General features: G+C 45.4%; 1 protein-coding gene across 1 annotated transcript; it reads left to right on the top strand.

Moving 5' to 3' along the window:
- Positions 1-997: 997 nt before the first annotated feature.
- On the top strand, positions 998-14286 carry RFC4 (replication factor C subunit 4). The gene is made up of 10 exons (XM_084267664.1): positions 998-1250; positions 1791-1869; positions 6739-6818; positions 8005-8124; positions 9003-9146; positions 9320-9440; positions 9882-10007; positions 11560-11640; positions 13349-13465; positions 14085-14286. The coding sequence occupies exons 1-10, from the start codon at positions 1117-1119 to the stop codon at positions 14178-14180; spliced, it is 1098 nt and encodes a 365-aa protein (XP_084123790.1). The 5' UTR covers positions 998-1116; the 3' UTR covers positions 14181-14286.
- The last annotated feature ends 294 nt before the right edge of the window (positions 14287-14580 follow it).

Here is a 14580-nt window from a genome sequence, read left to right as displayed (position 1 = left end):
TCAAAATTGCCCAGACAAGGATTACAGGCTTGTCTCACTGATAAAGCAATGTATCTTCAGCCTAAATTCTTTCTCACATATCCTTTTCAAAGGCTGTTCATCTGTTGCCATAGAGACCATTTCCAACCCTCTCTTTTCCCCTCGCACAGGTTCTATTCTGGGGGATCAAGCCAGGCTGCTCCGGCTGTGCCTCCCGCCCAGGAGTAGCCATGGGGAAAGAGCAACGCAGAACGCCGGCAGCCACGCGATGTTACAACTACCGGTAGCATAATCGCTTTAACTTTTTTATCCACAAAACTGGGAGGTGAGCTGTAGCTCCCCAGCGCACGAAAACGCGGCAACTGTCACATCAATCACACCCCTCGTTCTTTTCCCCGGTCCCGCCGTACTGGAGGTTATTAGAAGTAACAGAACAGATTGGCTTTAGCTTGTGACTCTTGCACACGGAAGCCCCGCGCCTGTACACCTGGGGGAGCTGCTCGCACGGCAACAGCCAGGGCCGCACAGAACAAATCGCCGGGGCCAACGGAAGCAGGACGGGGCCGGGACAGGCTCTGGCTCCCGTGGTTCCACTCCCAGAGCCCCCAGGCCGCACACCTCAGTCGCCAGGCGGAGGGCGCGCCGCCGCCTCAGGGCCGCAGCCGCTCCCGCCCCTCCTCCGCTTGCTTCCAGCGCCGCTTTAGTAGAACGGCTTTGCTTTTTTTTCACTTGCTAGGAAAAGAGCCTTCGGGAAGGACGCCGAGGAGGCGACGCCAGCCAGGCAGCTGATCCCGCCGGAGCTGCGGCCGCAGCGCCTGAGACAACGCCCAGCTCCCCCCCGCCACCCCACTGCCGCTTCACAAAGCGGAGCATGCGCAGAGCTGCCGAGCAGCGCTGCGCGGCGCTGGGCTCTACAGCGGAACGTCAGCTCCCGCCTCCGCGTCGGGGCCGAGCTCTGTGGTTGGCTCTGGGCGGGCGGAAGTGGCCCCGCCCCCGACTGGCGGCGGGTTGGCGGGAAGGGCTGGCGGGGCTGGCCGGGCCTGTGGGTTCTGTAGGTTCTGTGCGGGCCTGGCGGCCGGGCTGAGGGAGTCGTGACGGGAAGGTGACAGCCCGGCCGAGCCCAGCCCTGCTGGAGCCATGCAGGCCTTCCTCAAGGGCCCGTCTTCCATCAGCACCAAGCCCCCCGCTGCCAAGGAGAAGGGCGCAGCCGGCGCGGCGGGGAGCAGCGGCGAGGGCAAGAAGCTCAAACCCATCCCCTGGGTGGAGAAGTAGTAAGGGTCCTTCTGCGGCGGAGCGGGCGCTGGCCGGGGGGCTCTGCCTGTGTGGGGAGAGAGGGGCTGGGTGTTCAGTGCGGGGGGTTACAGCTGGAGGCGCCTCTGCCTGGGGGAACCTGGGCCGGCCGGCACTGAGAGCCGCTGGCAGGGCGCTGTGTCGGGGTTCCCTCTGCCCGTGGCAGGCGCTGCGCGTCCCTCGCTGCGGCGGGGTACGGAGCGCTTTGGGCTTGAGAAGCCTTTGTCGGCTCGCAGAGCGGTTCCGTTCTGCAGTCAGCGGCACGGCTTGGCCTCTATAAACAGCTCAGGGTGGTGTGTGCAGCAAAACCAGGCAAGCAGCTTCCTGAGAAGTCACATCTCCTCAGGAGAACAGACCGGAGGCGTTACACAGGTCTGCTGCTCGGGTTTTGGTCTCAACTGCAACATCCACTGCGATTCCTTGGTACTTGATGCAGTCAGAAGGGGAGCTGCTGCTTTTCTCCTTCTTCTTCTTCTGAAACTGTTAGCTAACAAAGTGTCATTTAATGTCTTTTTATTTAGTCGCCCCAAAAACGTGGATGAAGTTGCCTTCCAGGATGAAGTTGTTGCTGTGCTGAAAAAGTCGTTGGAGGGTGCTGATGTGAGTGTTGTGATAACATCTACCCAGTCAGTATGTTGAGGCAGAAACATTAGCCAATGGTAAAGAAAACTTCCCTTTTCTAAATCAGCAACGATCAGTATAGTGGTACTTTACCAACAAGCAAAGTGGCTTCCTTTCAGCATGTTGAACATGTAAAATTTGTAATGGTTCCAGCCCTCAAAACATTGTAAAGTTGTCAACTCTGTGATGCACTTTGGAATACTCCTGGAAAAGCTCAACGGCAACTTCTCGTTAAAAGCTTCAAAATTGGAATGACTTGTGTTGTCTGTACTATTTAGCAAGTGCTTCTGATGCTCCTGTGTAAGAGGAGAGAGGGAATGGTTCTTTTATTCAAGAGTCTGGATTTCCAGTCATTTCTAAATGGTTCTAGTGATCAATCAGTGCCACAGTGAAACTGCTGAACAGTGAAATGAACATACTGTTTGCTAATGAGGGATGTGTCAGTGATAAGAGCCAGGTCTGCTACTTTGATAACTTTTTAGTTAAAGTTAACCCCAACTTTTTAGGTTAAAGCTTCCATGTAAGGCTCTTTGGATTTAAAGAGCAAATTATGATCATTCCACTAACTTCACTGCAGTGTTGGCATCTAAGAATATTGGTGGGGGTAAGAATATAAAGGGGGTAAGCAGGACATTTTCAGTTGCTTTTCTTTACACTTGCATTTGCATAAAAGCTTAGTAGCTGTTTAGTATGAACGGTGCGTGATGGCGAGGTGGAGGAACTGAAGGGAGACATAAAGTGGGTAGCCAAGAGATGGCTGTGCTTTCTTGCAATTCCTTCCTTTGCATATGCTGAGAATTTTTTTCAGCATGTTCCATGTAGAAGGGTCTTCCTTGTGCTCCAAAAGCTCTTCCTGTTTGCCTGGATTGCTGATGCCAGCTGAAGCAGCCAGTGACTGTGCTGTGATGCACAGTGTGCACGGCCACTCTTTGGTATTGGAAAGTTCTATCTTATGACAGTTTGCTCTGTAGCTCTGGCTTCCACTAATATGAGCCTATTTCTGTCTGAAAATGTTAATTTAATTGCAACTTGCAATGGCAGAAGTACTTTTTTTGAGTAAGGGACCTAAAAAGAAGCTGGTATGACAGAACTGGGCAAGACTTGTCCTTGTCCTTAGTTCATGTCCCCAGATTGAATTTACTTTGAGAATGCTGTTGTAACGTGACCTTGTCATGTAATGTACCCTCAGAAATCGGGTTTTCAACAGCAATACTGCTGTGTTATAATTTATATTTGTACAGTTGAGGTAATTAGTAAGGAGCTATTAAGAGTTCAGGAGAAATTAGGTCCTGGTACCTATTTTGTCTGGACATATCACTCATAACATTGCTTAGGTGATGGGTTGTGAAGTTCTATTTTGAGCAACAGCTATTTAAAGCCTTACAGCTTCTACATCAGTAATGTTTCTCAGATTATGAGCCGAGTGCACTTGTGTTACAGAATCACAGAACGTTAGGAGTTGGAAGGGACCTCGAAAGATCATCTAGTCCAACACCCCTGCCAGAGCAGGATCACTGAGACTAAATCACACAGGAAGACAAAATCACACAGCGTTGACTTTTTGCCTCCTGAGTTGAAAAGATGAACTGTAACTTCTGCTTGTGGCTACAGGCTTTATATTTTGCCACATGTACCCAAATTCTGCAAGGCATTTTGGAACAAAGTCAAGCAGGTGCTTTAAAATATCCTTTTAAAATGTGGATGCTTTTGTTAGTTTTTGAGAGGACTTGTTCTGTCAAAAAGGCAAGAGTGGGACTTGAACTCTGAGGTGGCTGGTACTTATTTCAGAAGTTCACATTGAATTTGGAGATCTGGGAAGATCAAAGAAACAACTGACAACACTGTAGGTTTATGTAATGTGCTTTATTTAAAACTTAGTCTTAAAAATCATAGAATCATGGAATCACAGACTGGTTTGGGTTGGAAGGGACCTCAAAGCCCATCCAGTTCCAACCCCCTGCTGTGGGCAGGGACATCCTCCACCAGCCCAGGGTGCTCAAAACCCCTTCCAGCATGTAAGTATTTGTGGGCCTTGATTTGGGAGCTGCTAAATGGAGCAGGATTTTCAAGTCCCTGATAGATGTCCATCTGTAAAAGCAAGCATCTCTCTTGATGTAAATTGGTGACACCAGAGTCCAAGTGATTTTCAACTAGAGAAGTTGATTTCTGCCTGCCAGACCTGTTGATTAGTTGTTGCTTTTTGCAAAGAAACCGACATGTGTCATGGTATTCTTCAATTTTCGTTTACTTGATCATAATTTAAGGACTGAAAAGAGAGCTAGTTGTAGGATTATAACTGCAATTTACACTTTAATTTCTACTGAAACTTCCAGAAAAGGACTTGGGGTTTGCACTATATGTAGTAACTTTCCCATAAACAGGATGATGCCTGCAGGTATCCTGCTTACCCCTGGCAAGTGTGGAAAAAGGGATGACCAGATCAGGTTGCATTCTGTTTAAAAATACTGCCACGGTTACATAAAGGATTAGGCTGTGCTTGCTTGGTGAAAAGGTGCTGGAAATACTGGTGATAACTTCAGTGCAAAACAGGCATAAATGAGGTTGGAACAGAAACAGTAGTAAAGTATGGGTCTAGTGGGATTAGGAAACAGATTCCTATTAAAGATTTACCTGCTAATGCTTGTTTTGAGAATAAGGAGAGTGTGAATTAGCACAGAGGCATGAAAATGTGAATCTCCACAAAAATGTCTACCCCTGCAGTGGGCTAATCTAACAGGGGGGTTGGTGGATTTTCAGGTGTCATTCAGTAAACATTTCCTCTCCCTGAAGCTTTCCTACAATACAGGGGGGTAATAATCCTGTAACTAAATAAACTGGGAAAAATAATGTTTGTTAGTCCTGAATGCTGTTACATTTTTATTAACTTGGGAAACAAGCAACAAATGATGGGCAGAAAGAGCAGGTGAAACTGGAAGTGGATTTATTTACTGTCAGTTGATTGGAGATTGAAATTCTTTCATTTGTACTTGTACAGTACATACAGAATCTGTTTTCAGTGTCCTATCTTTGTTGTTGAAATGAGCTGCTTGTTACCAAACTGGTCTCTGTCTGTTTCATTTTCTGATTCTGGGTTGTGTATTCCTGCATTTTTCTCTGCTCTTTGGATCTCTTTGGTTTTGCTGTTCTCATTCTGTCTGCATTGCTTGCTGTAGTCAGCATAAAATATACTAATCTAATTTTAGTTGACTCTTTAAAAATGGAACCTTTATTAAGGGCTGGAAACCAAGTCACACTGAGAGGTTTGTCTTTTTGCTATTGATTAGAGGGAGCCCTGGTATTCTTGTTCAAACAATGTACAACTGGAACCATTTCTGCAGTCAAAGGAAGCAGTGTTAAAGTGCAACCTGATAATTTGCAAGAGGGACTGGTTACTTCAAATAGGAGTAATAGAGCTATCACTTCTCTGCTAATTAGAAAGGTTCTTGATTTCAGCTGAAATTTAGACATAACTTACACAAATGTGGTTTATGCTGACTTTGTCCCTGTGTTCACAGAATCACTAGGTTGAGAAAGACCTTTAAGATCGAGTCCAACCATACCTGTCCTCTACTAAACCATATCCCTAAGCACCTCATCTGCCTGTCTTTCAAATACATCCAGGGATGGTGATCAGCTGCCTCTCTGAGCAGCCTGTTCCAGTGCCCGATAAGTCGCTCTGATGTTTTTCTGGGATCAGTCCTATTCCCTCTGAGCATTTGTTTTGCTGAGCTAAGTAAATCAAGCTCCTTAAAGTCACTTCTCATAAGATAGGCTTCTCACTCCTGTAGTCACCTTTCCCAGTTGGGATTCATCAACCCTTGGCTAAGGGTGACCTGAACTGTGTAGCTTTCCAGATGAAGTCTTAGCAGCCCTACCTTAGTACTTTTCCATCTGTATTGAAACTGCATATCCTAGGACAGGCTTGCACTGTTCATCTGTCTGACAGACAAAGCAAAGTCAGCTTCTGTTTCATTCCAGCTGATGAATTCTGGCCATCTGGCAGATACTTAGTTATATTCTCAAGTTGTGAGATTCTATGCTTTGTGCTGCTAGATGCCAGCCCATATTATTGCTGTGGTCTTTGCTGTGCTGCTCTAACCTCCTGTGTCAGCGAATTTCTTTAATGCATTCCTATTTTTCATACTTACTTAATATTAATTAAATTATTTGAAAGATCAGTTAACCTAATTTCTTTAAGAGATGCCACTGGTCTCCTCCTTCAAAAAATCCTTGGATGGATGCAGAAATCTGGCAGCACTACAAATTCCAGCCCCTTATTGCAAGCGTCTCTGTGATGAGTGCTGGGGCATGTCTGTGCTGCGCTCCCCACAGCATAGTGCGTGCATTCAGGGCACCTTGTACTTGCTGCAGTGGGGTTAATGGCAGCACAGAATCCCCAGCAAGGCCTGAAAAGGCAGTGTGGGAAGCTGAGCAGGTATGGGGTAGTTAACCTGTGCTGAATTCTGTCACAGCTGCACTGCTAGTGGTATCCAGACTGTTTGAAGGGCAGCCTTGGATAAATTTGCATGTCACTGCAATCGTAACAGTGAGTTCTGTAGGTTTTGGTGATCTCAGGCGTGACCTGGAGGGAGTATATCAAAATAAAATATAAACCACAGTATCAGTTTTCATAGATGTGATGGTGCCACCAACTAACAGCTCGTTCATGCTGTGTTACAGTGACTGTTTGTCCTGCTGCGTGCAATAACCTACAAGTGAAAAACCTGGTATTATTTGCCCAGAGTAGATAGTTTCTGTTCTATTAGGTGCTGAGATTTTCAGTAAGTTTTCTTGTTTGTGGTTTCTTTTGCTTCTTTGCTTTTTAAAAACGTTTTATTCCTGTTTCAGCTCCCCAATCTGTTGTTCTATGGCCCACCTGGAACTGGAAAGACCTCTACTATTTTGGCAGCAGCTAGAGAGCTCTATGGGTAAGCTGGGATTGAGTTGCTTTGGTGTAATCGACTATCGAGTGTCTTCAAACCATGTGACAAAGCACCTCTTCTCATTGCCTGCTCTTGCATAGCTTCCAGGTCTTTTCCAGGCATATCTTCACATTCCAATTCAGCTGTGATGTGAGATTTCTTTTTCCATTGTCCTGTTGCTGGTCCTTGATTTCTGTTACCAGTGTAGACTTACAACACTTGAGACTAGCAGCTGTGTAACCCTGTAGCAGAGTGTGAGAAGAAATGGCTTGCGTGTGCCTTACTGGACTTTGTAAAGGGATTCTGGTGTTAATGGTATAGTCAGTAGGTCATTAGCTACACACAGATCTCAAAACACTTCATAAAATATCTGAAGTGTAGTCTTTCTGCTTTGTACCACTGGTTGGTAATACTGGGGGTCAGTCTAAAATTCAGCTTGTGCACGTTCATCAGCTCGCTTGGGAGTTTGAGTAGTGAGTTTGGTGACCATAAGCCACAGATGGATGAGAAAGTGGTTTGATGTTATGAGCAAATCTGATGTTGACTTTAGACCCTCCCCTATCCCCCATCATTGTCCTTTATTTTTTGGCTCATGTTTTTTGAGAGGAACCGCTTCTAGTTTAATAGTAGGAAGAGAACTCCACGTTGTGTGTTCGTTTGAATGCCCAGGATTTAAAATCCACAGCATTCTTTTTTTCTCTCCTTTTCCTTTTTTTTTTTTTTTTCTTTTCCCAGTCAGGTGCTGCTGTACAGTACTGTTAAATGCAGCCTGTCTTGTACTTTCTAGATATTTCTTTCTGGTAGTATTGCAGTGCAGAGTATTCCCGGTGACTGTATCTGGGCATTTTCCTTGTCCTGCCAGCATGTAAGCAGAAAGGCATGTGATACAGCACTCTGAGTGTACAAAGCCTGCTTCCTTTTTTTTTTTTTTTTTTTTTTTTTCCCCTGGGTAACTGAGGTAATTTTACACTTTGTGGTTTTCTGCAGCCTGGGATGCAATTGTAAAAATAGCTAATGGAAATTTGTACCTAGCGCGTAATGGTCTCGATTTAACTGCCTTCTAACAAAGTATGCTAATGAGTAAAGCTGGCAAAAATAATCCTGCTCAGAAAGGCCAGAGGACTGTTCATGTACTTTGTGATGTGTCATGACAAGAGTGAGCAGATAATGTGTTGCAATAAAATTTTTGCAGGCCTGAATTATTCCGGCAAAGAGTCCTGGAGTTAAATGCTTCTGATGAGCGTGGAATACAAGTGATTCGGGAGAAAGTGAAGGCTTTTGCTCAGCTAACTGCATCTGGAACCCGTTCAGAGTAAGTGCTGGGTTAAAGCTGCTGGCTCTGATGGACTTTCTGGCATAGGAGGAAGCATGTGGTTGGTTTTGTTTAGGTTATCTGCATAATTCTAATATAAATAATGGGCCAGCGTTGCCCAGAAGTTTGCAACACACACAGTGCTTTGGCTAAGCTTTGACTTCATGCAATTTCATGTTGAGGGTTTGAATACTTGCACTGTTAAAGAGGCAAAAAGGGGAAAAAAACCAACCCTGAAGAATCAAGTCTGGGTTTGGTGATACACTGTTGCCTTTGCAAATGTTATCTGACTGCCATAAAACACTTTCTTTGGGTGAATAGTGGTGGAAGTTACTTGTCTAGGACCTCTAACCTGCAGCAAATCCTACAAGGTGGGTGCTAGTTCATAAAATGCTAACAAGATTGTAGTGTTAGAGAAGCCCTGGGCTGGTGAACCCATGTGGTTTGGGGGGAAAAAAGCAGGTTGTGGAAAGTAGCGGGAAGAATCTGCATGCCAGGAAAGGGCCATCTGGCACAAGATGCTCTGATGTTCTGAAATTGGTCTGTTGCCTGTTCTTTAAAGTTCAGGGAATGGGGAGGCCTGTAAAAAGAACAACTGCATTACTTGTTAAAGGAAGAAACTTAAAGCAAAAGTATCTATTTTAGAGGACTTGCAGTGTTTCAGTGTTGGTCTTTCTATGGAAACTCAGTTGCTTCCTTTATTACAAATATTAGTCCTTTATATAAAAATTATCACAAAGATTGAACTTCTGAATGGGTTCTATTTATCAGATATAAACACCAGAGTAAAAGACGAATAACTGTTCATGGTGATCTTTTACTTATTACTTGGTCTATACATTGTGTGTCTCCTGGATAACAAACCTCTTCTTTTCCAGTGGTAAAGTTTGTCCTCCATTCAAAATTGTAATCCTGGATGAAGCAGATTCCATGACCTCAGCAGCCCAGGCAGCCCTGAGGCGCACGATGGAAAAAGAATCTAAAACAACACGGTTCTGCCTGATTTGTAACTACATCAGCAGGTGGGTGTGGCATTTGTTGCTGATTTGGACTTGTTGCTCTTCCTGTTCTGTCCTTGCTTAGTTTTCCCTCTCTCTTCACTGAGAGGTCGATGCCTTTTCTGCCTTGGTAGGTTTGTCTGTAAGAACTTGACCTGTGTATCCATTTACCAAGCACTTACCTTCCTTTCTTTCAGAATAATTGAACCTTTAACATCTCGATGCTCCAAATTCCGCTTCAAGCCTTTGTCAGACAAAATCCAGCAGCAGAGGCTGTTGGAGGTTTCTGAGAAGGAGCATGTGAAAATCAGTAGCGAGGTAACTTCATGGTTGCTATGGAATTTCATTGCTTAATCCAGTGCATAATTGCATTCCAGTGAGAGGGGCTAAGTCAGCATATTTTTCCAGGCTGCTCAATTGTGTGAAGTGCACTATATAAACTCAGTTAGAAACTGTTCTCCTACCATAGATGGGATGAATTTTAAGAGCCTTCCTAAAACCAGAGAAATGTCCACTGGAGAAAACTGAAGCAAAACCACAGGGTGCAGTGTATATTTGCATTAAACCCTGCCCCATTCTGCAGTGGCCAGCATGTGTTTGTGTGGGCAGAGAGGTTGCCTTGTAACCTGTTTGTTGTGCCTGCCTGTGACAGTCTGCTTTAGGCACTACTCAATGTTTTAAAATGAACACTGAGAAAGTGGGCTGGGTTTTAATTAATAGGGAACCTCTTTAACTTGCATTTTGGGCATTGTTTTTCAGGCAGTGTCCTACCTTGTGAAAGTGTCAGAAGGGGACTTAAGGAAAGCAATCACTTTTCTTCAAAGTGCCACTCGCCTGATGGGTGGGAAGGAGATCACAGAGAAGATAGTCACTGAAATTGCTGGGGTAAGACAGGCTTTACAGATTTTCCTGTAATTAGTCGGAAAAGTGTTTGTGAAGTGAGCATCCTTGCTACCTGTATCTACCTTTCCTCAGTGTGATTTAAAAAGATTGGTTTAGATTCCAGAATGTGACAGAGTGCCTGATCCGTACACTTCCTACACAGCCAGTTTCTAGCCACTTACTCTGTAAGTCAAGAACAAGGCAAAATAGCCTTAATTCAGACTGAAGTTGAAAAATCCTGCTCATGAATGCAAAATGTATTTATTGCCTTTTGTGGGACTGGAGCGAGTTCTTGGTGCTGTTGCAGGTGTGTGCTTGTGTTTATACGTACACGTATAAATCATTGCAAACCACGTTTGGAAACACCACGGGGAATGACTTTAGCAGCTCATTTCCAATTTAACATTCACATTAAGGGTGTCTCTTCAGGGATCTGTGTAGGATCATGCTTTTTAACAAAAGAGCAGTGATTTCTTCTAGAATGACATAGATAATACTGACAGGGACAAGAAAAACCTGGGAGGAAATGCATTTAGGAAAACTTGTGTGAAGGGGTTCCTATAGCAACAAACCACTTAGCCCCTAACGCAAGAAATGTGAGATTAGGAGGTGAGGAACTGCAAAATAAATGGGCTTTAATGAAGAACATGCTTCCCTTGAAGGTGCTACAGAGCTAATTGTTAGGGCTGTGGGCTTTTCCCTATGATGGAGCCAGAGGCAATCACTACGGTGCATGTTTTATGGAACAGTTTTAAACAGTTTTCTTAGTGAACTCCCTCAGTTTTGTGTACCTGGATTTCACTGACAGATGTCTGTAAATCCCAATTTCTAAGAAATCTGGCAGAAGTTGACTGCAATGATAGGACAGAGAAGCATGAGATTCCATTATTGAGTAATGCCTGTTTAAACCAAAGGAACCCAACTTCGCATCTTCAGAAAGGCTTCAGGTTCTTGGGCGTGCATAACCTTTGGAACCCTGGAGGGACCTCAGGACAAGAGGTTCTTAAAGAAGCTTTGGAACCAAACTGTGCACATACTCAACTGACAGGAATGAGGAGGAGAGGGAAGAATGTGGGCATTGCTTCCCTGCTCAGAGCTAAATAATGGCATCTGTCAACTTTTTCTCTCCTCATTTCTTGTCTGACCGTGCCGCATTGGGCTTTTTTTGTATGGCCCCGGTGCATCACTGGAGACCAAACTGAATTGCTGTTTTGCTTGGGTGTAGAATGGTAGAGGAAGAGTTGGCTCATCTAATTATTGAAGTAGGTGCTCAACTTTGTGTCCTGAATAAGTAATTCTATGAAAGTGACTTTGAAAATTCACCGTCATGATATAGTTTTTATTTTAATATCACCAACACAGGAAAAATACTCCAGCCTAGCTCGCGCTCTGAAAATGTAGCTGGCCTGCCTTGTGTACCTGTGTGGAAGTGGTTGGGTCTGTAGAGGGCTGAAATGCTAAAATGGCCTCCTCCATAAACACCTGCTGTCTGCTGCTGTAAGCATCAACCTCAGTTTGTGAAGTTGAAATTAAGTAATGTAATTTCTTGTTACAGGTCATCCCCAAAGAAACAACGGATGAACTGCTGTCAGTGTGCCGGAGTGCTTCATTTGAGAAACTGGAAACACTGGCAAAGGTAGAGTCCTGTTCATGCTCTGGCCTGGGCAGTGTTTGGGGTCACTACCCCGTGAGTCCTTTGTTGCTGGGCTGCCTCTGAAGGATGTTTGGCCACAGGTCAGTTGGGCCATACGCTGCAGTTGGTGCTCTGAACCCTCCCTTTGGCAGAAGAGCTGTTGGAGCTGCAAATATGATTCCTATTGATGTGTCTCCAGCTTTCTCCTGAGTTGAGCTGGCGATGTGTGGAGCTGTTAGGTGGAATTGGGCAGAGCAGGAATTCAGGGGGAGGTGTTTAGCCTAGGCCTTCAAGACTCTGTCACCTCCTTGGTTACACAGGAGCTGTGTTAGGTGCGAAGTATCTGAATAAAGCTGTAATAAGTCTTCAATTTTAAAATGTTTTGTGGTAATCTTAGAGGACACTACCAGTAAGTTTGTCCTATAAAGTACAGTGACTTAAATCTTGCTGGAGAAGGCAGAAGCTACTGGTTTATAGAGGTGGATTTATTTTCTTCACTGTATAAAAGGTTCTTGCTCTTTGAAGAACAGGAAGTTCCTAATCTTATGAGTTTAAAGGAGGCTCAGACAGTCTTGAACTGGATTTAAAACCAGGAAGTTGTCCCTGACAGCTGGGAACATGCCATAGTTCCGTTCGCCCTTTGGTGAAGTGTTCTGTGCCTGTATGAGAACAGCCAGCATTGGTCAGCCTCCTGGTTTGCCCTTGGAGGAGCCTCGTTGGATTGTTCTGGCAGGGCCCCTGATTTTGAGACTGGCTTTATTCTGCTGTAAACCTGCAGCAGATGTTAGAATTGCTGTGTCAGGAGTTGTGCAGATGTCACTGCTGTACACTGTGAGGTTTATTGGCCACACTTCCTAGTGTGTGTTGATCTTAGAGGTGGCGATGCGGATTTTCTAATCTTTAGAGCCGGTATTACAGCCTTTCATCAGCCATGATCTAATGGAACGCAGCAGCCTGCTCTTCCAGTTTCTAGAGTGGGTACTTTCTGGTGGGGGTTGTTTCAAATATTAGCCTTTGCTGTGCAGTTGACAAACCTGAATGTATCCTCCTGTAAAGCATGGCTGTGTCTTCTGCTGTGCAGGAAAACGAGGGTGTACCAAGGCTTTGCTTCTGTTTTCGTAAGCTTCCCTCTGCCTGAAGGGCTTCATGGAATGCTGCTATCAGTGTCTGCTGGTTTTGTGACTGGGCACTACTGATTTAGAACACAAAGCTGTCTTTAGTTGCCATGAGGTTTATTTTATTTGAAAAGTTCTGGCCTTGCAGATCTCTCTGTGCCTCAGGGTAGCAACTGCCAGGTGAAGGGAATAAATCAAAGTAGGTGACATTTTAAGACCTGAAGGCTGCGAAGCTGCCACATGATGCTGTGGATGCGACGCTTGCCTAATTTTAGAGTAAGATCAGACAGGTTTGGTGGAGGTTGGTAAATGCTTACAACAGCTCTAGCTCCCAGAGTCCTGAGGTTGTCAGAAGCTGGAAGAATATTTGGGGAGAACTACTGCTCAGTGCCTGCCTGGCTCTGCCTGTCCTTCCTAGGCACTCGCCTCTGCTCATGGATGCTGGACTGGATACAGACTGCTGCCTCCTCCGCGGAAATCTTCCACAATGAACTTCAGGGGGGCTTTTCAGTTCAGACAGAAGTTTCAGATTGGTTTTCCAGTCTGTGGTGTTTCTGCTGATTAATTACTTACATTTTCCTCCCTCCCTGACACAGAATCTCATAAATGAAGGGTATGCTGTTGCTCAGCTTGTGAACCAGCTGCATGACACAATTGTTGAGAGTGAAGATTACAGCGACAAGCAGAAATCTGCCATAGTTGAGAAACTTGCGGTGAGTTGGGTTTTGTTTGCACACTCTCTGCCCAGGAGATGTCAGAGTTTCTTTGGATTTTTAGTTCTGAACCTGTATTTTTGTCCTGAGAAATGTCATGAGGAGGAGTTGAAAGCCAGTTCCGGATTCCATCATCCTAAAGGTGCTCAAGCAAGTGGCTGGAGGAGGGGTTTGGGGTTTTTTGTATCTGTTGGGAGGGGAAATTGAGGTAAGAGATAAGTCTGCACTAGAGCAGGTTAGGAAGTGTGAAATCAGGCTTTTGTTCTGCTGTGTAAAATGGCCTTTTCAAAAACAAGTGAGTCATCTTGCTGGATTCTGACCAGCACAGCTGGGGTGGAGAACTTGCTGAACTCACTAAGGAAAGGCAGATGGTGACTGGCAGGGCTCTGCTCCTGCACTTAGGTGTTCATAAACTTGTCTACAAACTGCCGTGGCTTGGCCTCCTCCAGAGGACAGAGGGTAACTCTTCAGAGGTTGTAATGATGTCACTGTGGGAGAGGTTGATGCTAATCAAACAGCAGAAGACCTTTGTCTTGGTGTTTTCCGCTGCAGCCGCAGTGAGAGCAGTCTGCAGTGCTGCCATTTTAGAAGGGTTTCACTTTCTCTTCTCTACTTGCAGGAAGTAGACAAATGCCTGGCTGATGGTGCTGATGAATTCTTGCAGCTGATGAGTCTCTGTGCCCTTGTGATGCAGCAGCTGACACAGAACACTTAAAAGCAGCAAAGCAGCTTTGTTTCATGGGTGGTGAGGTTCCCAGCAGGGACCCTGGGGGCTTTTGTACTGATTTTTGCAATAAAGGGACTGCTCAGCAGTTGGAAAAACTCAAGCTGGGATATGAGGGTGTTTTTGTACATTGAGCAAGAGCTCTCTGGCTGTAGAGAAGCCTGTTCTGTTCCTGCTTTGCCCTCCTGTGACAGACTGGCCTCCCCAGGGAAAGATACATGCACCCAAGAGCACATGCTGACTGTAATCACTGGCACCAGAGCACTTAGGGAGGAGGGGGCCTTTCAGCCCAGGGTACTTGGATTGGCAGAGTCCTGACCATCCCACCTTCACTGATCAAGGCTGCTGGCAGCAGGGCTGGGGGTGTACTCAAGGCCCTTCAGGAGCAGCA

The sequence above is a fragment of the Gallinula chloropus genome, assembly GCF_964237585.1.
Source record: "Gallinula chloropus genome assembly, chromosome: 8".
Taxonomy (NCBI): Eukaryota; Metazoa; Chordata; class Aves; order Gruiformes; family Rallidae; genus Gallinula; species Gallinula chloropus.
Note: the sequence above shows the minus strand (reverse complement) of the source record. Positions and strands in the feature narration are given on the sequence as shown.

Bases quoted from the DNA above. Each gene is read 5' to 3' on its own strand.
- RFC4 (XM_084267664.1), top strand. From the start codon at position 1,117: ATGCAGGCCTTCCTCAAGGGCCCGTCTTCCATCAGCACCAAGCCCCCC. The intron at 1,251-1,790 runs GTAAGGGTCCTT...CTTTTTATTTAG, and splicing joins ATCCCCTGGGTGGAGAAGTA to TCGCCCCAAAAACGTGGATG. The intron at 9,147-9,319 runs GTGGGTGTGGCA...CCTTTCTTTCAG, and splicing joins ATTTGTAACTACATCAGCAG to AATAATTGAACCTTTAACAT.